The sequence below is a fragment of the Euwallacea similis genome, chromosome 7, assembly GCF_039881205.1.
Source record: "Euwallacea similis isolate ESF13 chromosome 7, ESF131.1, whole genome shotgun sequence".
NCBI classification, from domain to species: domain Eukaryota; kingdom Metazoa; phylum Arthropoda; class Insecta; order Coleoptera; family Curculionidae; genus Euwallacea; species Euwallacea similis.
The window spans coordinates 6,797,823-6,823,429 of record NC_089615.1 but is presented as its reverse complement, the minus strand read 5'-3'; the positions used below and the strand labels follow the sequence as shown (position 1 = coordinate 6,823,429).

The 25,607-nt window shown below is 35.5% G+C and overlaps 4 protein-coding genes across 8 annotated transcripts in view; 3 read left to right on the top strand and 1 right to left on the bottom strand.

Moving 5' to 3' along the window:
- The window catches only part of LOC136410127 (tyrosine-protein phosphatase non-receptor type 13-like), a 90,942-nt gene that overhangs the window by 4,502 nt on the left and 60,833 nt on the right, over positions 1–25,607 (top strand). The gene's annotated exons all lie outside the window — the stretch shown is intronic.
- Positions 1,157–4,070, top strand: LOC136410139 (uncharacterized). Its single transcript, XM_066392145.1, has 3 exons — positions 1,157–1,313; positions 2,902–3,422; positions 3,699–4,070. Coding segments are annotated over exons 1-3 (660 nt in total). The 5' UTR covers positions 1,157–1,312; the 3' UTR covers positions 3,837–4,070.
- On the top strand, positions 1,309–2,622 carry LOC136410136 (tubulin delta chain-like). Its single transcript, XM_066392140.1, has one exon. It carries the CDS (start codon positions 1,346–1,348, stop codon positions 2,594–2,596), a length of 1,251 nt encoding a protein of 416 aa, XP_066248237.1. The 5' UTR covers positions 1,309–1,345; the 3' UTR covers positions 2,597–2,622.
- Hecw (Hecw ubiquitin protein ligase) overlaps positions 3,887–25,607 on the bottom strand; it is a 66,686-nt gene continuing 44,965 nt past the window's right edge. For 4 of the 5 annotated variants that reach the window (XM_066392100.1, XM_066392102.1, XM_066392103.1 and 1 more), the window contains 5 exons: positions 9,319–9,546; positions 8,845–9,111; positions 7,796–8,093; positions 7,490–7,740; positions 3,887–7,438 (listed from right to left, as the gene is read on the bottom strand). In XM_066392100.1, coding sequence (XP_066248197.1) covers positions 7,180–7,438; positions 7,490–7,740; positions 7,796–8,093; positions 8,845–9,111; positions 9,319–9,546 — 1,303 coding nt within the window. In that variant the 3' untranslated portion in view covers positions 3,887–7,179. Of the gene's footprint in view, positions 7,439–7,489; positions 7,741–7,795; positions 8,094–8,844; positions 9,112–9,318; positions 9,547–19,657; positions 20,117–25,607 lie in introns of those variants that run through there. The other variant, XM_066392105.1, reaches the window with a different exon arrangement.

Genomic DNA, 25,607 nt, shown 5'->3' with positions numbered 1-25,607 from the left:
TTTTATTATCTATACTGCTGCAAAATCATATCGTGACATTAGTAGTAGTAGAGAGATTAGCTATTCATTTTTAATCGTTTTATTATTTATAGTTTGTTGTATGTATGTACAACCTTAGAGAGTGTCTCTAAATCAATGGGCGTTCGGTTTAGAGAAAGATCGATTCAAATATATTGGAAAATATTTAGTACAAAATACGCAAGCAACTAATAGTATTTAATAGGAGGAAAAATTGTTCTTAATCAAGCAATGACATTGCTCAAGTTCTATCCCTTCTCCTTTGAGTAATTTGACTGAACCACAGACTAGCACTTACTTAAACCGAATTCTGCGCAACGGTGTCGTTCGTATTCGGTTTAAATAAGTGCTAAACTGTTTATGTCTTCACGGATACTTCTATTTTTATGCTAATTTCTTTATCTTTCTCGTAGTTGAAATTATGGCATTTTTGAAATGTGACATCTTCTAGTTTCACTTATTAGTTTATTGTGAGGGGTTTCCCTATTTATTTTTACGTTAGTTTAATATACAGGGTGATTCCCAAGTAATGGGTCACGCTTTATCCACATATTACTTCTGCAAAAATATTATGGTTTTACCAAATTTGTCTTAAATAAATCTGGCTGATACCCTGTATATTGAAGACGAAAAATGTATCCGTTTTATAGGGTGTTTTTGTGAGTCATTGCGCTATTACTATGGGTTAAAATTCCAATTTATGTGACCATTTTTTTTAAATGCCAAAACCGGATAAACATGAAACGTGTCACGTGACGTTATTGTATTGTATTAAGGTTTTTTGGCATGAGCCATATCAATATTCTGAAAGGTTAATTCAAGATAAGTGATTAGTCATTTGGTCATTGTCCGTAATTTCCAATCTTTCCCATAAGATCCCTATCCAACTTATGTTGGAAGTACTTATACTTCTCAAATTTGCCTAAAACTGATCAAAACTATTGCACCATTAATATATTATTATAAGCAGACTAGACTAAAAGAAAGTAACTTCTGTAAAATTCAAATTATTCATCTTCTCTTATTATCCTACACCACTCACGCTGTGATAGAATAAACGGTGTATTGTGAACTCATTTCGGAGCTCCTTTACGTCGTTAATGTCAGCGTCACTTCTGCCAATGTCCTAATATATGAGGTTAAGTAAGTTTGTTTATGCTGTTAAAATGTCTAGTTGCGTATAAAAAATGTATACTTCGATTTTTGATATTAAACAAGTTTTTAAAGATTAAAAATGACCATAAGGACTGTATTGGAGTAAGGGCATTCTACTACTTTGTTATTAGAGTGAATAAGTATGTATTAATCGTTTTAAGACGTATTCCTGATGAGTATCCTCACATTGCAATTGGGCCAGTGCGGCAACCAAATCGGCCAAGCCTTGTACTCCGTTTTAGACGAAGATATTAAACTGAAAGGCTCGTCAAATTCCCAATCCACGTCGTATTTGCAATATCTTCATAGGTGGTTTAATGTTGATGAAAAATTAAGAGTGGAACCACGGTCAATACTTGTCGATACTGAACAGAAAGTTACAACTACCATCAATTCCTCATTTACGTTTAATAGCATTGTTGCCAAGACAATTGGAGGTTCTGCTAATAATTGGGCCTGTGGTTACATGGAGAACAGCAAATTGCTTATAAGTGATGTGTTAGAATATCTTCGACAGGATGTTGAAAAATCAGATTTCTTAACTAGTTTCTTATGTTTATATGGGGTAGCAGGTGGCACAGGCTCTGGTGTGGGTAGTTCCATTATAGAGCAGCTTCGTTTTGAGTACCCTAAAAAGACCATTATTAACTGTGCAGTCCTTCCTTATGTTAAAGGAGAAATCTCAGTACAAGCATATAACTGCCTTTTAAGTTTAGCAAAATTGTATTATGTGGCTGACTCAACAATTTTATTTGAAAATGAGAGGTTGACGCATAGTTGCAAATACTCCTTAGGGCTTGCTGAGGTTTCCACTGCTAATATTAACAATTTAATAGCTCAGCAATTAGTGTCTTCATTTAAATCTACTAAAGATTTAGATCCAGTGACCTTAATTAGTAATCTAACTGCTATGCCTCTATTGAAGTTTTTGCAACTCAAATCTGAACCAAATGGCCAAAACCAAAATTGGAAATTTGAAACAAGCCCTCAGTGGAGTACTTTAGTGAACCAATTATTGAGACCATCACAGTTTGAAATTGTCAGTCAAAATGCTAAACAGCCTAAGCCTAAAATAATAAGTAGTGCTTTGATGTGCCATAGTGTAGAGCCTGTTCCAAAGGCAGATTTAAAACGACTCAGAGAGTGCAGAGACAGGGATTCAGTATTGTGGTTGCCAAAAGATGAGTGTTTTAAAGTGTACCATAGGAATGAGCAGTTTCTGAATTATAAGAAATTTTTGACCTACATTTTCAATGGTAGTAATATTGTGAAGTCCTTGGATTGTGTTGTAGGGGATGCTTGGACAGCTTTTTCACATGGTGCCTTTCTCCATCACTATAAGAACTATGGAATCAATGAAGAGGATTTTTTAGAAGCCTTTCAACAAATGGAAAATGTGTTAAATAATTATAAGAATGTATAATAAAGGTTGTACTATTTTAACTCTACTTTGTTCATTTTTTTTATTAATAAAGTTTGTTATTGAGAATAGAAATGTTGTTTAGAGTGCTTATGAAACCGAAACATTGAAAAAAGTTGATATTTTTGATAAAATGATATTTCTATTGAACCAGATATGATATCAAAAATCAGCCAAACACATCCTGAGCTATCATATTTTCTTGTATATTACTGAGTAAAAGTACTCTCTAGTTATGCATCCCAGAACGTTATTACGGACCCTGTAAGAATTTTTTTCCCTAGTCTATGAGATTTTCTTATTTTTAGTGGCGGCCCCTTGCGATTGGACCGTAAAGGACAAACGGAAATTTCTAATAGCCCTTCGCAAATATGGAGATTCAAACCTAAACACATTCTACCACGCCTTACCGTTAAAACCTATGGATGAAATAAGAAAGATGGTTGACTATTACAGGAATCAGGCCCAATTAAAATGGTTACATAAGAGGAAAAATGCCTCTGACGACCTAAAAGTTTGGATTGACGTTCTCGTCAAATTAAGTCCCCAGTATCAAGGTTCAGTTGAAGGTATTATTCCCAGAGTTTTGAAATATATTTCGCTGTATGAGAAGAGAGCGGAAGGCAGCGATATCGAATTAAGTGCGGCCTATATATATTTGTCTAAAATTTGCCAAGGGAAGCCCAGAATTGAACTTCCTGAACGAACTGGGTTTTTTGTGTACCAGAATTTGGTGAATTTGGCCAAACAGTTGCAGACAGAAGATAAGCAAGATGTTGAAAGTTATCTAAAAGGCCTGGAGAGTTTTGGTGACTTATTAAAGGAATCAGTAAGTAATATTTATCTGTTGTAAAGACGTAAAATTTCTGGATCACATCCCTGTTAACTTGTTTAGTCAGATGCCCTTAATGTACATCTGACTAAACGTTGCACTATAAGTCCTTGATTGATCACTCATAATTTGATAGACTGAATACACTTTGATAATGTTTTGTAACAGAAACAGTCACCAAGTAGTTTATTTTTCTATGCTGCTTAAGTTAGTCGGATTTCCACATCATTACATGTTTAAATTATAACTATATGGTATTTTCTCTTTATTTAGGGAGGATCGGAAATAAATCCGCTGTCAATACCCGACAGATTGTTAGAGTCGTCATCAAAGAGTAACAATACGGAACTGCAGGAATTTCCATCATCTCAGAGTACCGCTTCAGCCACAAGCTATAGCCACACGTCGTAATATTAACAGGTTAAAAATGTTTCTACTTTAATTGGAAAAAACAAGCCAAATAATGGTTTAAAGAGAACGCTTTATTTTGGAATGTTACGTAAAAAAACATATTCTTACACTTGTGTGGAAAAAACAAACATGGTTGGCGTTATTTCGCGTTACGCTAAGTGAGTTAAAAAATTATTGTTAATTAATATCGGATGTAACTCAGCCGCATTTGACAAATATAAACTTAATTATTGACTAGAATTTATTTAATCACATTTCTCCTTTTACCTAATGATGGACAAGGCGTTATTAGCTAATATATTATTATTATCATTGGTAACTATATAAATATACAGCAAAATAAATGATTAGCAGGCTATCAGGATATTTCAGGAAAAGTTCGATCCGATTCAACTCAAGTGCAAGTCTTTTTTCGATCACATTCTCACAAAAGGGAAACATTTCATTATTGACTAAAACGACGGCTTATAGCTCTTGTGAATTAATTTTCAATTTCAAACATGAAATTGATCGCCTTCGAGATATCTGCTGATCGTTTATTAAGCTGTCATAAATGTGTATAGAAGCCTTTAAACCTACACTTTCACTTCAGAAGTGAAAGTTTCTTTAGACAACAATTTATATAAAACACGAAGAATATCGTCAATAATAATTTCCAATAAGTTATAATAACTACCCAATAAATAATCGTTTACAATAGAAACAAACACTTACGAGTATGAACAAAAAAGTTGCATTTGCTATTAACTTTTTTCGTCTGGTTTATAAAGCAGGTAAAATAGGGTAAAATTAACAAAGTATTGAAATATAGCAATGCTGGAACAGTGCTACAGAATAAATGAGAAAAACAACACACTTTTGTACAACCCTGTATCACAAATAAATAAATAAGGTTCTTCTAACGGATGATCATTAAAGAAAACGTCGCACTAGGCGCTGAATCCATAAACTCTCTGACTGATAACAGTAACAGATGAATTTATTCAAGACGTGTCTTTAACGTTTCAACATTTTCTTGAGGTTTTTTTTAATGATATCCTTTTATATACAGATGAGTAAATAATATACACATAGGATAGAGTAATTATTATTTGGTAATAAATCATTGGGTGCGAGTTTGGTGTTATGGAGTTTCCAGCTCGCGTATTGTAAGTAATTGACAGAGAGTACCCAATTCAAAAATCCGAGACAACAATACTGGCTTTAGCGCGCTATACACACCTCAAACAGGAACAAACGATGTCCAAATAATTTAAATATTAACTTATTTGGGACGCACTGCTACTTTATATAAATAGAAAAATAAGTTTTCAATTAAATTGAATATTTATCTACTGTACTTGTTTAAGTACTCTACGGTTTGTGCTAGGGATGTGTGAGGAATTTCGTAAATTAGGTACGCTTTACAAAGCGTGGTGCAGCATTTGGCACACAGGAATATAACGTAAATTTTGGTTGCACTGAACGTATAAAGAATTAGGTGAAGAATCGAATTTAAGTATATTAGATAAATTAACACACACAGAGGGAACTGATTTTTCAAGAAGCAACTGTGCATGAAGTCAAATTTAGGGCCACTGAAGCTCAAATTCAGAAACGACACTCGAATGTGGGCACACACTCAAAGCGTCGTTCCTGAACACAATCGATTTTTTTAAACAGCCAATACCGAAAATACCAAAACGTTGAAAATAGGAATTTTTAGTTATATCAAATTGCGTTACGCTTGTCATTTTTACATTCATGTTGATGGGGGACGTTCCATCAAAAATAACTGAAGTGAATTTTTTATTACAATTTAGATGGTACGACAACTTTAAATCTGGAAGCAGTTCGCACTCACACTCAAGCGACGTTTCTGAATTTGGCGTTGAATGAAGTATGTTTCGGTGATACAAATGAATTCGTCAGTATTGTATGTAACTCGCTCTAATTTAATACTTTATTAAAGCTTTTCTTAGCACGTCTTAATCCGGCTCCACACATGCGAGATCTAGCAGATTCAAACCCTTAAAGCGTACGCGTAGCTCTAATTGATTGGTTGAAATAGTTCCAACTTATCTGAACGGTATCGCAATATTCTATGTTAAACACGTTGCACTTTTTTTTGTTTATTAGTTTGACGCATGCTTTTATGTCAACATTTACTTTTTTGACTCCGATTCTTGAAATGTCAAATGGATCAACTCACACATAGCTATAAAGTTTTATGCCTTGATGCGTTATGCATTTGACAGTTTAGTCTATTGCGCTTCGATAATGCTCAGGAATCACATCCCTTCCGAGGCGGTGTTTGGGATGCCCGAATGCTCCAATTATTTGTAATGACTATGTTTGTTTGGTAATTTTTTCATCAAAATAATATTGGAACCTCTAGACATTTTAAACCGGGTATTGATTGAAGTGCTTAACCTGATGTTTTCGTGTCGCTTGACTCGTAACATTCTAAATTCATTGCTTATGAGCTGTCGATCTCGAGAGTTTATTTTAACATTTTAGTCAAATTGCATAAACTACTGAATCCGTTTATTTTCGAATATGATATACACAGAAAAACATTACAAGCCTTGAATGAGTTGTTTTCATTGTTTGATGATTATACAGCACACTCTTTCAGATCTTATTTAATCTGATATAGGATACTATTGAATTGTTTAGGTTCACTGAAAACGTTGTTCTGTATCCACAATTAGTAAACATTCCATAGGGCACAACATATGACAACGCTCGGAACATTGGTGCTGACGCGTGAATGATGCAGGTCGTGCTCTAATAGTTGATAAAACGATTTGGCAAGATCTCAGCTTACATCTGAACTATGAAAATTTACGTATTCTTAGTTACTTTTAAAAAACAGGTCAGTAATGGATGGTTCATTTCATCGGCAATCTTAAAGTGGTGGACGAAGGCTTAAGATTGATAAAACTAGAGATTAAAGAAAATGAAAAGCTCCTTTCCCCTGCAGTTAAACTGGAGATCGTTCTTACCCGAACTGCCAAAAAACTTCAAACTGAGACTTCAGTTCCGAGTTTAAACCTAAGGCATACAACTGGCCTTAGAAGTATTTTCTCTCTTTCAGATCCTTCGGAGTGTTTTTCGATAACGACAGTGATCGTCGTTTCTATCTAGGAAAAAACCGAACACCACATTTCTATTAGAAAAGCGACCTAGAGAAATTGGTTTAAATGCTCTAAAGGTCGTAAACGGTCCGGCAAGAGGCGCCGAGCCATAATCATTTTTCTACAAGCGTTTGCAACTAATATCTCTGCAAACTTCCAAAAAGAAGCTCGATAAAACCCCGAAATTCCTCCACAGAATAGATTCCCTAGCGCCCTGTTGTGCTCTATTCGATTCCAAACGTATTAGTCTCTTCGACGGCTAACAATAGCTTTTCATACAGCACTTCAAACGTGGGATACGGCGGTAAATCTAACCGATTGAAACACGTGTGCGCGCGAGGCAGGCTGTTTGGTTTACCCCACTTTTCGATGCAAAACTTCCTGGAGCCGATGGAACCTCTCAATGCCGCGAAGCCCTCGAAGGGTATACTGGAGGTGCCCGTAACGAACTGGAGCAGGCGCAGCCTTTGTTCGTTGGTAAATCTGAGAGGAATAGAACTTTTAGATAAATTAAAACAGACTCAGCTGTATTACCTTTCAATGGCCTGCCAGAACCACACCACCACCGGATGTTGGTCGTGGTACCCTCCCCGGTATTCGGTATTGCTTCTCCAGTCAGTGAGATCAATCTCGGCGGTGCCGGCTATCACTAGCTCCAGCTCCCGGGCATCGAAAACGCTCACTAATCGGGGATCCACAACTTCATAGAAACCCCTTACTAGAGATTCTGTCTGACCAGCCACTCCACGCTCCAATCGCCATCTCACTATTCTCTCCAAATATTCCTATACAGTCCAATTTTATTATCTCCCGTAAGATAAGTCATCCAAGCGCTTTTACCTTTTTGTTCTTCTCGGTTACCGGCACGTTTCGGCCACCAGGCTTTAATTCCCTCTCCTTAACTTGCCCGAAAACCTCCTCGGTGACGGCGAAGGTGAGCTCTAGTTCTCCCTGCACTGACACGTCGTGCTCTTTGATCCACTGCAGCGATTGGTGAAACTCGAAGTCTAAGCTTTCCAAATCAGACAGTGCTACCGGCAATCTGAGCAAGGCCTTGTAAAAGGGCCGCGTAAAGAATGCGTCCAAGAGGTACTGGTGGACAAGGGCGAGACCCAGTACCCTACCACTAAACCGGAACCTGAAAAAGAAGGGGAATTTTTACCTACGCCGTTTTGAAAAGTGGGCCAGTGAAAGGGAATATGTAGCACATTAAGGATTAAATTCTCGAATCGAGAAGCAGTGTGAAAGATAATTTTTGAACGTGGAAATATTTGCGCGGATGATTTCACATGTTCGAAAAATGTTCACGGCATTTTTGTGAAATTTCATGTACTTTCCTGCTTGAACGCTCCTATAACTTTGCGGCAATGTCCACAACACTCACCTAATAGTTTTTAAAATTGAAACCATCAATGAACTTGTTCAATTTCTCATATTCGAGAATAACTAATTATTTTTACTCCTGGTGCGTTAAGAGCTAAACCCTGATAGGGTTCGCAGTAGTACCAAAAGAGTAATGCTATGAAACCACAAAATTCGCTAAATTTCACGTAGGTATTAAAGATCTAGACAGGAACTAATGGTCGCACCTTAGGCATATTACTAGAGAGCTTTCGCGGCATTTTTGTGGGTGACCGAGACATCTCCCGGCCTCCACACAGCGATTTGACGGTTTTCCCAAATGCCTACGGAAAGGAGCTTTGGCCAAACATTTCCAGAATCATGAATATGGAATCTTGTAAACTATTTCATGTTTCTAAAGATTTTACTACAAGCGTGCAACAAAGTTATCTTTACGAGCTGAAAGGAGCACTTTGTTTTCACTTTACATATTTTTTTAAGAACATAAGTAAGAAATAAAGTAATAAAGTAAAGAAATAAAGACTTACCAATCGTGATAATTATCGACAAAGGCGGACATGGGCGAGATCTGGACCGTGTAGGTATCGTTGGCGGAGTATTCGAAGAGACCATAGTAGGGGTTAAAGAGTTCCCTGGACAACAGGAAGAAAAATTCCCGTGACGGGCCACCGTAGTCGAGACCCTCTTCGTTGTCCCACACGATGCACAATTTTCCCTTTTGGAGCTCCTTTTTATTGGCCGACATAATTCGGCGGAAGGCATCTTCCAGGAGGTGATCCCTTCGGATGTGCAGTCTAGAAGAGAAACAGCACGGTTTTATTTTTTTAACAAATTGTAGGGTAAGATTTGTTTAATCGGGTTTAGAGTCCTTACGTCTGTTCTGATATCTTGAATTCCTATCTTAACTTCCACTTAATTTTGTGAATTTTAGTTTCATTCAGGTATTCTTTTTTATGATGTAAATATTACACATTATAGCCGAAATCTTATTGTTAACTTACTTGAACTTTCCGGGTCCCTGCCCATACCCTTTACTCTCCAACTTCCTGTAGAAATTACGCAACTTGGCCTCAAAATCCCTCTTATGCGGAGCGGGTACTCGATGCCTGCCCATGCCTGGCGAGGCGATGGGAGAAGGTTGGGGAGACCCCCGTGGACTTCGACCATTACTGCTAGCTGTTCTCGTTTCCATGGCCGGAACATATGACATAATCTCCTGCTCGAACAGGCTGAAACAACAGAGGAAAACGTTGATCAACTTCATAATTTCGAAAGTGAGAAAAACTTGGATATAAGTTGGCGTTATAATTAGTTACAAGAACGCAGTTCCAGGCTCGGCATAGAGCATTCCACGATGGTACTAAAATAAGCGAAAATTCAATATGATCACTGGAACCAACTGAATGGTATTCAACAGCCACATTCAATCATTGTGTTGATATTTTTTTGAAACGCTCTACTTCGTGCAAGTAATAGTTGTCGAGCGGTTGTGGCTTTTTGAGCGACGAATTAATATCGGAGGTATAGGGGAAACACCATTTCTGGATAATTTATAAATCAAATGACTAATCAAAATTAGTGCCTTGAATCAAAACTACTAATTCAAAGCGGTTCAAAAACGAGTCGGTTTCATTTGGAATGCATTGATTGTACCATCTAATAAGTGCACGATTAAGTCGTAAAAAGTGTTAGAACGGTACTTGATTCTTCATTACGGATGCTCCTGACAGTTCGTAAATTAGTTTGCCTCGATTAGAAGGAATCTAGCTTTCATGAATAATGTTGACATAGAATAATTATTGTTCTGCAACAGTGCAATTTCTTGATATTTCAAAGTAATGCGTAAATTAGGGGATTCAGTTTACAGCTATATTATCTGCTATAACACTAGGAATAAATCAAAGTTGGAAGCTTCCAATTTCTCCATTCCTTATTCCCTAAACTGTGCGCAGTTTTGTCCATTTAATTGAATTTTCATTTTTTTTAATGACTTTTGACTGTTTGACTCTGCGCAAAGCGCCGAAAAATCCACTCGAACTCGCTCATTTCGAGGTGTGAGGAAATGTACGCGGGACTGCACTGATGGTCGTAAGCATGCTTTTTTTCCCAGGCGCGGCAAAGTCTTTATCCTTATTGCTTATCTAAAAGTGCGGCAATATTGTGTTGAGGTCCATCCTAGTCCAAGGTGCAAAATGAGGAGCAAAGCGACGAATTTTGCCACGGATGTACGCGACAATGAATCTTATGAGTCGCGATTATGCTGTCGCGCTTTTACGCCGCACATGCGTGCATGATCCACCACAAAATAATGAAAAATACATAAAAGAATTCAAATTATTTCAACTTTAATCAACGTGGAATGTATGCACGGCCTTGTGACTGATTAATCAAGTTGCACGTTCAACGAAAAATAGTTGAAAAAAATCGCGTGTTCGAACGACAATAATTACGAATATTGCAACTTTTTAAGACAATTAATGCGTTTTACAGTAACCCATATCTAGCTACCTTTAATTAATTAATCCAATAATTGCATGCGCCGAGGATGGGCAAATGTTTTAAGCGTCGCTGATGATTACCTGCTATGAAAGTAAGGATGTTACCAACCGCGGCCTAAGAGAAACTGGCACCGGAAAGTCCAAATACAAATAACGAAAGCCTAACAAAACAAAAAGATCCCACAAAACGAAGACAATAAACTTAATTAATTCCCTGGCTCGATTTAATCGATTCGAGTAATGCCCGTGGTGATGAGAGGGAGCCTGAGGAAAGGCGGGAGATGCGGAATGTTAACTGCACTTTACCGGCCGGTATGGTACCAGGGCAAACTAGACCATTTGAATAGCGATTTAAAAATGCAACACGCCTCCCCCTCGAGGGCATGGAGTCCTTCAAGAGTGTATAAATTGTTAAAATATGGCCACCATTAACCTCGAGGCGAACGGTCTTTCGTGTGTGTGTGTGTGTGTGTGTGTATGTGTATGTGCACCGCTTCGTATAATTAAAATTGTATCATCATTTAGGAGTATTTTTGAACATCATGATCGTGTTATGATGAGGTGAATCTGGACGGATCAAATATGTATTTGCTAATTGATTTTTGCCTTGTTTGGCCCGTTCGGAGAACAACTCCCGGACTGTTATAATTTAACAATGGCAAAGATAAACAGCTGAAAACGAACAAACTAGCAATTACGTATATTTCCTCCTCCGAGACATGTATAGATTTATAGTAACCAGCACATCTCCTGCTAAGAATGTAAGCGCTTAATTTTAGCCTATTTCATGGTGGTTGGTTATTAGCAATTTAATGTATTTAATTGGCTTTCCTTAAGGTAATTGGAGTGGAAGTCGTATTTCTGTTTTATGAGATTGATTTACAGAAAAAAGCGCAACAGACAAATAACGACGTTTTAATGCGTTATCGAGCAGCGCTAATGACGCTCGATATTTGCTCGATTTTAAGTAGTAAAAGTACTTCGATCATTAAAACTTTGTTCAAGCTATCGCATTTTTATCTATTTTTTGGGTTGGGGCAACGTCGAAAACCATACGTATGGGCTGGCAAATATTTATTCGCTGATAGAGTATTAAAGACAACGAAACCTGATGTCCCATAAAGTGGTTTTCTTGTAATTTGGGAAAGAAATAAGCACGAGATAGTGTCAATCAAATCAATACCCAAGTCTGTTTTGGTAGGGTCCGGTTACTTTATCGTGACGCAATTACGAAACGTCTATACTCCACTCACAGAAGAAATGCTACAGATATACGTTATCATTCCTGAGCATTGACACGCGGGTATATCTGGTTACGATACTTAATTGATACGCTTTATTTAACCACAATTAGGAACTTTCCTGTTCGATAAAATCTAAAAATGTATAATCTATTGGTTTGCAAAGAAAGTAATTTTGAGCTGAGCTGAAAGAAAGTACTACGCCTGATTTTGAAATAATCTTGCTACTTATACGAAATTGTTATTTTCAAATTCCGACACTGCGTTGACTCAGCAGACTTTGGTTTAAGTTTTAGAAAAATGGTGGACAAGACCGGTTTTTTTGAAAACCACCACAGAGCGTTTTGGTCAGACGTTAGGAAGTTGTCATAGGGTCGATTGAGTAGTTGAATTGAACCAATAAAAAAATCATTGCTATTTGGTTCTTTGATTATATTTTTGGACGATGATACGGCATTCTTACGAAATTATGCATACCAGGATAGTTGACGATAGGAATCTAAAATGTTATATTATTTATTTATTTAAATCTCTGGTTCTGCAAGCAGACGCGGGCTATCGACCTTTAGGTCTTTCTGCCCTTGAAGGCATTTGTAACTACATTTATATACAATAAATTGGATTATTTCGCTTACTGATGAAAATATTCGAATAGGGTTGGGTTAGGGAATCGGAAATGTTTTGTGAGTCTCGCTATGCATCTAGTTGTAAGGGTTGTTTGTCCATTTTTCCTGTATTTGTGTCAGTCCCTTTGTTATGTTTGTACGTTCGTAAAGTATTTGGTCGGAAGGGTAAAATATTTATTCACTTCTTTGCAGTTTGATAAAGAGCGCTGCACACTGTAACACTCCTAACTTTAAACATCCATCATTTTTTTTGCATTTCACTGTACGTCATTTTTCAGCAAAAAACTCATTCTCTAGTAACTTTATTCTGACAAAAGGTACTCTTAATATTTCTCCCCAAAAATAACTGTTCTGAAAAAAGAACAAATTTAAAGATTAAACTTTTACTATCAAAATAACCACTACCATCAACAACGACACACAACTCATATATTTTTTATCATATTTTTTAAATTTTATTCATTTTGAACTACCGTGTTATAAACCAGCGACGTCAAGTGACCTCACAATAAACAATCTAAGGGATTCATATCGGGTGATCGGGGAGGTCATGCATGCAGTCCTCCTCTTCGTATTCAACGCTTGCACCATCGTGCATGAAGCACATTCTTGGTCTGTTCCTTAAATCAACATTGTATTCACGAAGGGAACTCAGGAATTCTCCAAAAGCCTTCGGTACTGCTCGCCATTAAGCTTTTGTGGAAGAATATAAAGTCCAATGAGACGATCATCGCCGATAATTCCACGTTAAATATTGAGAGAAAATTGTAAAGCATGCGGATTCCCTGCAGCTATGGTTCGCGTCATTTCCGGGTTAACCGAAGATCACTTCCCAAAGGGGTAATTTGAAAAAACCATGTAACATTCAAAATATTATTTATATTTCTGAAAATCAAAATGTTTGTTTGTTTATTAAAATGTGTGGATAATCGGAAAATTTCCCAAAACAGATATTTTCCTTTTGATAGTATTTCATAAAGTGATCGTGGGGCAGAAAAATTCAGAGACCTCCTTTAGTATAACTTTTAACAGTAACAAATTTACAGAAAGTTTCACTTGATTTTAAGAATTTAACGCTTATTCGATTCGCCTCTGATATTATTTGAAATCTTCCTCGCGTTTCTGGTTGAAGAAACATTATGCCTTTAGACGATATATAATAAAACCAACGTCCCCGTTTGCTTCAATTGATTTTCAGTTTGACACGGAATCTAAAAATAACATGTAATCAGTGCATTTGCATTCCCAATGATTCCTTCCATGATATGCAATAATCTTGTCTGACAAGTACTCGTAGCCGGCATTGCGTGTCTAAGAGGCTGGATAAGATTTTCCCCACACGACATAAAAACTGGTAGAATTCTAATTAGAGTTATTTTTCTGATTGTTTAATAATTGTCTAATCGCAAAGCTGAGATTTACGCCATTGGCACGCAGCCACGCCAAGAAATAATTAAATTACTGTGAGGCATAAAAGTTAATCTTAAGCGTATAAAGAATTTTATGACTGCTAATGAATAATTAGTTGAATTAATAATGTTTTCGCATAACATTATTAAAGCTTTCTGCGCGTAGTAAAGCGGCAGTAAATGAAGCTCATTGAAGCGGTAATAATGAAATTGAGGAAAGGTCTTATGCAACAACGCAGCATCCACAAAGTAAATGTCATCGTGTGAAACGGGAGTTTCTTGGATTATTTCTCGATAGTTATCCGACATGTGTGACCCATTTGTGATGAAATTCGCGTCTTCAACTCAAATTTCACAGCAGATATATAAAACGCTTCAATGGCCATATCACACGTCTATTTTTCGAATATCCTTGCATGGGGCTGTGTGAACACCCACTAATTACCATCCGCATGGAAACCATTTCGGATTAATTTTCATTAATGGAGCTGTGCACACTGACAAATTGCCTTGCACTATTTTATTGAAATCGTTGCATTAAACTCCAGTAAAGTAGAATTATTTAATTTAGTAGTAAAGCGACTTGATTTATAATTTTATTATTTCGTTCATTGACTTTCGCTGCTGGGCACATCCTGCACAAACAACTATAAATAAAAGTCTTATTTATACGACTTCCGTAAAAATGACTCCAAGAAGCATACAAAATGTGGTTTGAATGAATGAATGAAGGGACGGACTTCTTTCCATATTATTAATGAAAACGGTTTCGTCGCTATAAAAGGAAAATCCATTAAGAAGAGATTAAGTTATTTATCCACTGCAGAAAGTCTATTTAAACAATGCAATTATCTCATTGTTTTGAGAATAATTGAACTTGTAATAAAATGTAATAGTGGGTAATTTATTGTTCGTTTGTGATGTCGTATCCCATTACTGTTAGTGCTGCTATTATTTGTTAATACTTGACTAACCAAAAGAAAGGTGCAACCTTATCCAGTGATAACACTGATTTTAATTGCGATGATTGTTTGAAAATTACGTGAGTAATTTTTTCATAAACTAAATCCTTGTGGTGAGATGATACTTAAATTTACGTTAAAGTTTTTCATGATCATGAAGGATTGTCAATACCATATCCACACCATATCGCCATCCTCGATACCGTTAAGTAATTTAATCAGGCTTGCATAACCAGATTGACACAAGGCAATCAAATGATAAATACTTTAATTAGTCTTATTTCAATATACCTCCTCCTCAGTTTTCTGCTGTTTGTTTGTAGGCACGTCAAAGCTTGCAATCCACTTAGAATAATTAATTTGATTAATAAAAGTGCATTTGCCTATACAGGGAGTTACTGGAGGCGTATACGTTTTTGTGTTGTTTATGCTTACAACATAAAAATATGTTCGTATTAATAAATCAGATATAAAATTAAAATAACTGGCGGCATCGATAGACCAATGAACAAGTACAAATAGCGCAGGATGCATCAGTTGCTTTTGATTTTGATTTTTGGAACCAAATGGCGCTATACTGTTAAATTTCATTGAATTAATTTGTCAGTGATATAAAACAAAAAAGATTGTAATGATAAAAAGCAGCCAAATTTTTAATGTACTGCTTGATGCTAACAGTTAACAGCGCATTCATTATTTGGCCCTTAGGGAGGGAATCTATGGTTTGCAAAAACTAACGAAAACTTAAAAATTATTTTCAGGAATGGGCATAGTCTCGATATAAGTGTCCATTTAAAAGATTTGAGAAAAATAAATTATGAAGGATCGACCAAAAAAATATCCGCCAGAGATTTATTATTTACGACAGGAACCTTTTTCCACTTCTAGATATTTCTCCTTTACAAAAGAACGAAACTTGACCTGTTTAAGAAAATTAAGCTTGTGACAAATCCACTTAAAACAGACAAATTTTATACAGGTTGTCGCTCGTTGAAAGTGTTTGCACTGCTTAGATTAGCTGAATTAACGATTTCCTCGTTGTTAAAGGAAAGTACCTACTCTATTTTATTCACCAATTATATGCTAAATTATCATCAATTATATGCTAAATAATATACTCTATTATATTATCAATCCTCTCTTCTTGCACTAATTAGCAAAAGACCCAAAATTAAAATGGCCCCAAAAACTATGTTGTTTGCACGAAAAGTAGTAAATGCTTTCGCTTACTATCGTTTTTAATGAGCTACTAACGCCATAGAATGGGAATAAATTTGAATAATATTATACTGCCAAACAACAGGAAACGCGCATAATTTCATAAACAGTGACTTCGTTTATGAATGCTACAAACTTTTTTTCCAACACGATTTAATTCCTCTGGACTTAGCGACCATTTAAATTACAAATTATTAACGTAATCTGTTTTATATTTCAACGGACATTGTCCTGCCGCATTACGCTCAAATGGGGCATTAAATTCGAACATATTGTTAATAATAAGTTAGATATTAATTATTTCGGTTGGATGGACGTGAAAAAGAATTATGTCAACTAAATATATGTTCTCCATTAAATCTACGCAAACCTGTTGGCCTAATTCCTAACTATATTTATACTTAGTGTTTATGCAACGGACCAGCTGCATTTTAGGTTTCGAACGGGTAGATTCGAAAATTTGGCCTAATTTCTGGTAAAATTAATTAAACCAGTCGAAATCAACTCAAAATCATGGCTCATTAGCTCATAGATGGAGCCTATTTTTAAAAAATTTAACTGCATTCACAGAGGGCGCTACATAGCGAGGTGGTTTATAAATGAAATTATAGATGATGGTCTTAGGTCAATGATACTATTGCAATAGTATTTTTTACAAGTGGAAGAGAAAATCAGTATACTTATTCTTTTGGACATATAATTTACAGGAAGGATAACTGGATGTAGCCAACAATTTGGCTGCATTCACTAAAAGTGAGACGTAAGGCAATTTTTTAACCGAACAACTGTCATGTATTAAAGACATGATTTTATTGTCAGCGATACATAATGCGCTCACGCAATCAGTGCATATAAGATGTAAGAGGTCATGGCGACATTCTTCCAATTTCTCCGCCATGAATTAGTGTCTCATTTATTCACTGATTCAAGTGACCTGTAATTGTGACTCTGCGCAGAACGAATCAAATTTCAATACTTTCAACAACTTTCCCTTCTCAAAATATTCCAGAATCAATAGAGACGCTTCACTGTAAACACAATTGTAATTTGAGGGAGCGTTCAACCAAGCAACTTGCTTCTGGTTCATTTTTCAAACAATGAACCAAATTTCAAAGTTTTGGAATGAATCTCTAAAATCTTTGAATTCGCATCAGTGGTTTGGCTTGATACTAAATAAAACATGATTTTTTTTTAATTTGTACACTCGGGAAATAAATTTGGAACAATTTTCACCTCGAGCAACTGATACGCCTCTGTTATCTTAAGCACATGAATCAAATTTCAATATTTTAAAGGAAGCTTTGACCTCTTGAAGTATGCAAGAATCAGGGGCGTAGCTTAAAGTCTAAACATAGCTTTAATTTAAAAAAAAATCGTACTCTCATGTCGTAAATTTAGGACAGTCTTCATCCTTAGCGATCCACACCTGGTATGCCTCTGGTCATTTTCACGCAATCAACCGGATTTCATTGTTTCATTAAATGCAACTTTGAATATGTTTGAAATATGCATAATCAGTGGCACAGCTGACCCATAAACGCAAATTGATTTATGCTTTTTTTGCGAGCAATGAACCAAAAGTTTTTCAAAGGAGCTTCGAGCTATTGGAATTTACAAAAATGAATTATCCTCAATTTCAGCATTTTAAAAATTGGCTGGTAATTTATCAAAATCAGTCAGGTCGAGTATTTTTTCTCCGTGTAGCATTTTACAACCCTATAACAACACAACAAAACCATAAATTATGAGAAAAAAAACCACAGAACTAAGTAACAATCGTTATGAAAATACATATTATTTGACCACAATAATAATTTAAGTATTATGCCTATTTATTGTTAGCATTTGTAAGATACTTATCGGTGATATAATGGTCGTACTTATAAATACAGCTGCATAACGCATAAGAACAAACGGTTTCATTTCGAGTACCGCCCGAAGTTATCAGCTGTTTTAATGTAGGGCACAAAGGTTAATGTATTATCAAATCACTTTGTTGCAAACAGTGATTTATGCTGTTTCAGCTCGTTTATTATCTATCAAAATAGTTAAAACCGTTAAACCGACATTAGAGTCGAAAATATGAGAAGATGAAAATCCACACAAATAAGTACCTACGTTGTTGCTTCTTTGGATTTATTTGAATGCAACTACGGACAAGAACTTAGAAAAATACACAGTAATCAGCCTGTTTAGTAACTGTTTATGTTAAATACGGATTTTAGTGTAAATATGCGGTAAATTTAGATGTAAATCGTGTCATGGCCAGTCGTATGGGGGTACCTCGATCAATCGAAGGTATTAGAAGCGTATTTTAGGATAGCGGTGAATAATTCGTAATTTGGTAATAATAGATAATTTTGAAATTTTAGAATTTCATCGTTCGCAGCTTTCTTTGTACACTTCCGTGTACACTATCCTGGCTACAACCACTCGATGTCCCCAAACGTTGTTGGGCATAATAAGTAGAGTAACTTTTTATTGTTTCAGAGACAAATGATTAAAAATTCAATTATAGGAAACAGTTAAATACATTTAAAAGGATGTAGCTCATAAAAGTCGGTAGTTTTTTGAATCCCACGAAACATATTCTCATGGCAACGTACCACCGCGATAATAATACAATAATATGGAGCAGGTAAAAAAATCAAGTTGATGGGGTCAATTTTCTAGTTTTTTTTTTCATTAGCTTCTTTCCTTTACCTGGAAGTGCCTTTAACCACCCCTAAACTTAATTGCCCTCAATAAAAGTAAGCGATGGGTCATTCAAGACGGGCCTAAGAATTCTACATACAGATAACTTTTCCACGTTTTAGGGGAGCTAAACCTTAAAAAAAGCTCTACTAGTATGGAGTATATAAAGATAGTGAAACTTGCAACTATGAGTATTATTTAATAAATTACTACATATTTACCAGCTGTGGGAGAATTTAAGCTTCGGTCTAATATACATATCAATAAATAGTTGATGTCCTACAGCTATCTTCAGCAGTTATGGTTTTTGAGATACTGAAACCTAAAACTTTAATCTCCAGATCAACGATCTCAAATCTCCATAAATGATTTTCAATGATTTGAGATAAAGCAATTTGCATGGTAGCATCAATATTTTCAACTCTTTTTGCCATTTTTTAAAAATTGTCTGTGTTTTTAGAATTCCTGAAAATTTCAAAATAATTGATACCATTTGGTAAATCGATCAAATCCGAGCTTAAAACTAAGAAAAAAATGTAGTCCGTTTCTTCTTTTTCAAACCATTTAAAGTTAGATTATCGACGAAACCTTGAAGAACTATACTATACTTGATACGAAAAGTTTACGGATATTTTCCTCAAAGCGGCTCCCAAAGAAAGGCCCTGTGGGTACCTACAACTAAAAGAACTCACAGGCTAAATATTACTCCGATAGTCTTTGTAACAATCCCCATTCTCGAGTTCCACTAACAATCCAACTTAAGCACAACCAAACGAGTCACGGAACCATCGCCGGGTACTCGGACAATAATCGATCAAACTATCGAAACCTAGAGCTACATCTTGGCGGACGCTCTGCCAACAATTTGCCGACAAGCCAAATTACATATCGAACAGCTCGGAGTGGACACAAAAGACGAAGAAACGGAAAATTAAAAAATCGAAATTGCCTCGTGCCGCCGGTACCCGATAATTTTACGCGAGCCGAGCTTTTCCATACCGAAAGCTCTTCCCGAAGGTACGACCGACTGGTACACTTCGAAACGGTTTCGAAGGTGGACAGAAGCACAATGAAGTGCCAACGGGTGGGGAAATAATATTATAAAGTAGTTCGGGTTTGTATCTGTTTTGTTGTGTGCGTGTGTGCAGCACACCGAACACCACCACACGGGCACACGACTTGCGGCTCCTATTCGTTACTAATAACATATAAATTATGCATATTTTATTCGGAGTGGTAATGGGCAGGACTGATAAAGTTACAAGGGAATCGGCCTATCTTAAAACTAACAACTGCTATGATTAATTATTGTTTACTGTTTGTTTTATGTAATGGGCAGGGTTTAATTCTTAATCTACATTGTTTATATTTCCGTGATAAATTGATATCGTTCGTGGGGCTTGAAATGAACTCCTATGCGAACTTGTTAGATCTCAACCGTTACGTTTCTATTAAAGAAAGAACATTTCTTCGTGAATTTTGCAGTATCTTTTTATGAAAAGTACTACGCACAACAGGCAAACACTTCGTCTTTTCATGCGAATATCGGTTATATCCAAGATATCGAACTGGGTGCAGCCTCCATATTTAGTACGAACGATTATTATACAAACGAAATCAAATAAACCGAAGTAAGCACAAAGAATAGAAATTCTGGCTATATACCCACTCCATTTATTAAAAGTACCTCATTAATCTTGCTTTGAGTTATGTAGTAGTAAACTGCACGTTTGCAGGTCCAGGACACTACTGAAGAATAGACAGAGACGAAGGGAGTCACGTAGATTGAGTTTCGAGTTACAGAGCCGCTGAGGGCGAGTACGAATAGTTGGCCAAAATGGCACAATTCCGCTTCCCCAATCTGAACCATGTCTAGTTAGGAAAAGCTACGTTTCCCAAATGCTGAACAAATGGATGTAGGAAAACACAAAGCCATCAGGCAGTTAGGCAACAGCCAAAGATGTCTTGCCTGACTAGGACTCATGCAAGGCATCATGGCTAGTAAGGAGAGGTCACTAATGCGATAAGATTATCAAGGACTTTACCCCCTCAATGCAGGGTACAGTAGTTCCGAAATTCATCAAATTGAATTATTACAAGCCGATATTTTTTACTAAAATAATAAGTATCTCAGGAACTATTGAGTCGAATGATTATCAAAATCGACCTATACACATATGTAAGTAGGTATAAGAAATTTTATTTGCACCATCTTCCAGAACTACTTGTATTAAGCACATTATGCGTATTTATATAGGAGTGGAACTTCACAACGTCCCTATTCCCTCCTTTTCGTCCGACTTGTAGTATATGGAGCTAATGTCGTCATGAAAATAGTTTCAGCTGACGTACTCGCATTGTTTCGAAAAAAGGCAAGGCATTCGCTAACACAAGAACCTAATCTAGATGGGTTACATATGTAATTAAATATATGTACCTCGTTCGTGATGGTTTGGTTTTATTGTGGCATGGCATGGTTTTATTGTATGGAAGTGTGTTTTTGTTAATAAATAACTCCCACTGGTGGGGTGCTTTAATAATTACCAACGAAAGGGAATTTAGAATTTCCTTTTATTGAAGACCTTTTTGGCAACAATTGTAGATGTTTAGACATCTCTGACTGAAGGGAATGAAGAAATTCTTTTGACGACTTCATGAATATTTACATATCCTCTCTGCACAATAAGTAGCAAGTTTATAAGAATGGAAATGTGGACAAATAATACAGGAACAATCGAAAATTAATCATATTCTCGATAGTCAATAAATATAATAATTAGTTCCACTGAGTGCACTCCAGGTTTTGCTGGCGTTCTTGCGCTTGAAACTGAGCTTAAATCAATTTATACAAGTGCCCATGTAAATACTAATTACCAGAGCAATTTTGCTCCAATTGAGTTAACGCAAGAGGCAAAACATTATCGTTATTATTACTTAATTCACTTAGCGTAAGTAATTTAAAAAATACACATTCTCGTGACGTATCACTAACAAACCAAACAAATATTTTGCACATTTCCACTCTATGAAGTTATAAATGGCTCTTTTATGGGCAGGAAAATATGGTTCAGGGGCACCAAGGACCAACGGCCAACCTCGCTAATTTGGGACATTAAATTTAACCTACAGCTTCGGCTTGTTTGTGTTTGGTTAGGCGCATAAATAACAATGAAAACCCACTTTTTATAATAATACTTTTATAGTAAGTTATTTGGCGCGTTAAATAATAAGACAAAAATCGCTTGTGGGCCGTGTTAGAGTCGTAAACAGTAATTGGTTAACAATGCTTTACACCTTCAAGCAGGTTTCTATACAAAAGACGAGTCATACTTATTATATTTAGAAGTTTTTTAACGCTTGAGAGTGATTGTTATATGTATTTTGTTTTTACGTGATTGTTTTCATAAAAAGTTAGAAGGATCAGTGGCACTTACTTCAAACATAAAATAAACATTTAAATAATCCAAAATTCTATAGTACTTTTCCTATCGGATTTAAGTCTGAAGAGGAAATAAAGAAATATTTATATTAAAATGTTTTATTTTGTTTTAAAGCGTTTTACCATGACCAACCAAAGCCATTTTATCACAAATTTTCATTTAGAAAATTTACTGTCGAAAATTACGAAAAAATAACAACATTTTTAAAAAATCCAAAATGATTTCTAGACGTACTGTATATAGTTACACAAAACACACATATACACATACGGGGTGGTTCACTTTATAATAACAAGACATCATCAAACAAAAAATGCCGTTAAATGATAGTTTTTCATAGTACAAACTTGTATCCACAAAACCTTTATTTTTTTAAATACAAGGCATTACAATTTAAACTTTTATTTTCGACTTTTTCATTCTAATCGCAGTTCAACATGTACCCTAAATTTGAACTAAATATCTCCCAAACTGTACTAGCTGGCACCAGAATTAAAAGAAAAACACCTTATTTCCGAAAACTGAAGCTTTTGCCAATAAAATGTCGATTTAAAAGCCCTTCGGACACCTATGAGAGTACCCTAAGTGACATCATAAAATATATATATATTTTTTAATGGGACCCCCTTAATTTGTTTCTACGTGATAGAATCTTCTCTTGAGCCTGTATTAGTTCCTAGACTTTTTTTTATCTTGGTGTGAAATGATTTGACGCTATAACGTTTTAAAAGAAATTTTAAGCATTTGCAGTATTTCATAAAGAAATGAATATCGCAGTTAATTTAAGTTAAATTTCGATCATTTTAGGATGGATTTTCATATAAGATGACCTTAGCAGGCACTAATACTCATTTAGAAAAAATAATACATACAGGGTATTCACAATAACAACTTTAATTTTTACTTTTTCAATTTTAATTTTCTTGATTTTTGCAAATAGGATGGTGTATTTTTTATGAAACAGGACAAAAGAAAATTCAATTTTCTTCATTTTCATACAGAGTAATGTAATATTTATCTTAAACGTTAAGAAATTATTATTAATTTCAGAAACACCTGCATTTCTGCCTAAGTGCCTAAATGTTTAGCATGCGTTGCCATGATTCCGATATTGTTTGTTTTGAGTTTTGAGATTTCATTGATCTCCTGACGTTAATTTCTCTTACGCCAAGGCTTGAGTTTTTTACTATCGATTTCCAGTTCATTTTCTTCTCTTAAGACCCCCTACTTGCGACTTTTCATAATTAACACTTCCTGTCCGTTCAAAACACTCTTTAGACTTTCTAGGTTTCTTACATCAGGATGTCCTTTATTAGGAAATTGTTGTGCGTCAACGCGAGATGGTTATAAATATTTTTCATCACATGAACCAATTACATAAATCATACTAATTAGTTTTTGTTGAGTATACTTCATTTCGATGGCCAATTTTCAAATAAATGGATTTTTAAGGAACAGAAAACCGTAAAGAGCTGCCAAAACTTAAAACGAACACATGCAGATTTTCTTGAAATAATTAATCATTCCATTAACGTTGATATATGACATTATTTTATACCAAAATGAAGAAAACTTAACTTTTTTTCGTCCTGCTTCATAAAAAACACACTATCCTATTAAAAAAAAAAACAAGAAAATTGGAGTTGAAAAGGGGAAAATTACAGTTGTTATTGTAAATACCCTGTGTGTTTTTTTGTAGAGTTGTCACTAATTATAAAATTCACCTTCATTAGCATCAAATACACCCCCATAATCGCTTTTTTCATGAAATCACAAATCAACTCACACGTGTCCAAGGAGCTTTTAAATGGACACCTTGTATGTAAGTTTGTACGAGAAACTACCATTTCTTTAAACTTATCTATTTTTGGTCAAGTCCTGGTATTAAATTACAGACTTGTATACATTATATTATTTTATGTGGTGCATGAGTGCCGTGATTCGACCGATGAGCTGGATGCTTGCAAAAAAGGGCTGTTTGGAGGCCGTCGGATCGTTGTTATCATTCGTCCTATGACTCGTACCTTTATGTGCATATTTTTGTACCGATATCGATTCTTAAATGATTTCAGAAGAGTGTTAGCGCGGCGGCAAATAAGATGTTCGTGGTCCGGAACTACTAATAAACATAATCGGGTGTTCTTTTTATTCGTGAATTACGTTACTAGAATAGTTCACATTTATTGACTGACAATGGTGTCTAGCTGTCATTTAGTAGGTGAGTGTTTGAAAAATTCCTGGAAAATTTTCGACATTTGGTATATCTTGATTTTGGACACACTGTATATTATTTCGTGTCGTACATCGTTACCAAATTTAATTCCTGCCTTATCAAAGAATCATTGAAGCATTTGTCATTTTCTAGTACGGCGTTCAAAGAACTTTGCCAGATTTATTTTTTTTGTATGATTTCATTTACAGAATTCCTGAATACTGAATAAAATAATGAAAGACATTCAATAAGACATGGAAAAAATCCTTACAATATTTAAATCTTTTTTGATTAATGCAAATGTATAGTACAACTATGCCTTCATTTTACTTTTTTCCGTAATGTTGTCTATTCTTCTTACAATTACTTGTTACCACCAACTATAATGTACTGAGGATGACCTCACAGAGGTCGAAACGTCGACAATAATTTAAAGCATACTTCTAAGAGCCTGAGAAGCTGTTAACCCGAACTGAGTCAAGATCATAAATTAGTGGGGCCGTCGTCATTTACAAAAATATTTAAAACTTCCTCTTAAAAGTCAATCAATCCTGTAGATTTAGCTGAAAGAGGAGTTTTTTAGTGTCGAAAACAACTTAACGACTTACAAACTATTTAATAGCAAGATCTTTTGAAATAATTAGAAACTTTCCTACGTCTGGTTAAAGAGAAAAAGACAGGCATTCTAAACACCCTTGTTATGAATGTGCCAAGTGCATTTTTCATATTCTAATTAGAGGAGCGCTGGCGCTATTTTACCTATCCATTCTCACAAAGGTAAAAATGGTTTTTGTGCTGCCTAAGCTTAAGGAATTACTCCGTACCAAAATCGTAGGACCTCTCGTTACACCGCACTCTTGTTTCTATAAAGTGAGAGGGGGCGTGACAAATTCATGCATCAGACCTATATCTTTCAAAGGTTGAATGTCTCCAGCCGGTAAAATCAATCAATCAATGACAAGTGTGTGAAAAAGTTTAATAGAGGTTTCT

Coding starts and splice junctions, on each gene's coding strand:
- LOC136410139 (XM_066392145.1), top strand. Junction 3,423..3,698: donor GTGACTTATTAAAGGAATCA/GTAAGTAATATT, acceptor CTCTTTATTTAG/GGAGGATCGGAAATAAATCC.
- LOC136410136 (XM_066392140.1), top strand. CDS start 1,346: ATGAGTATCCTCACATTGCAATTGGGCCAGTGCGGCAACCAAATCGGC.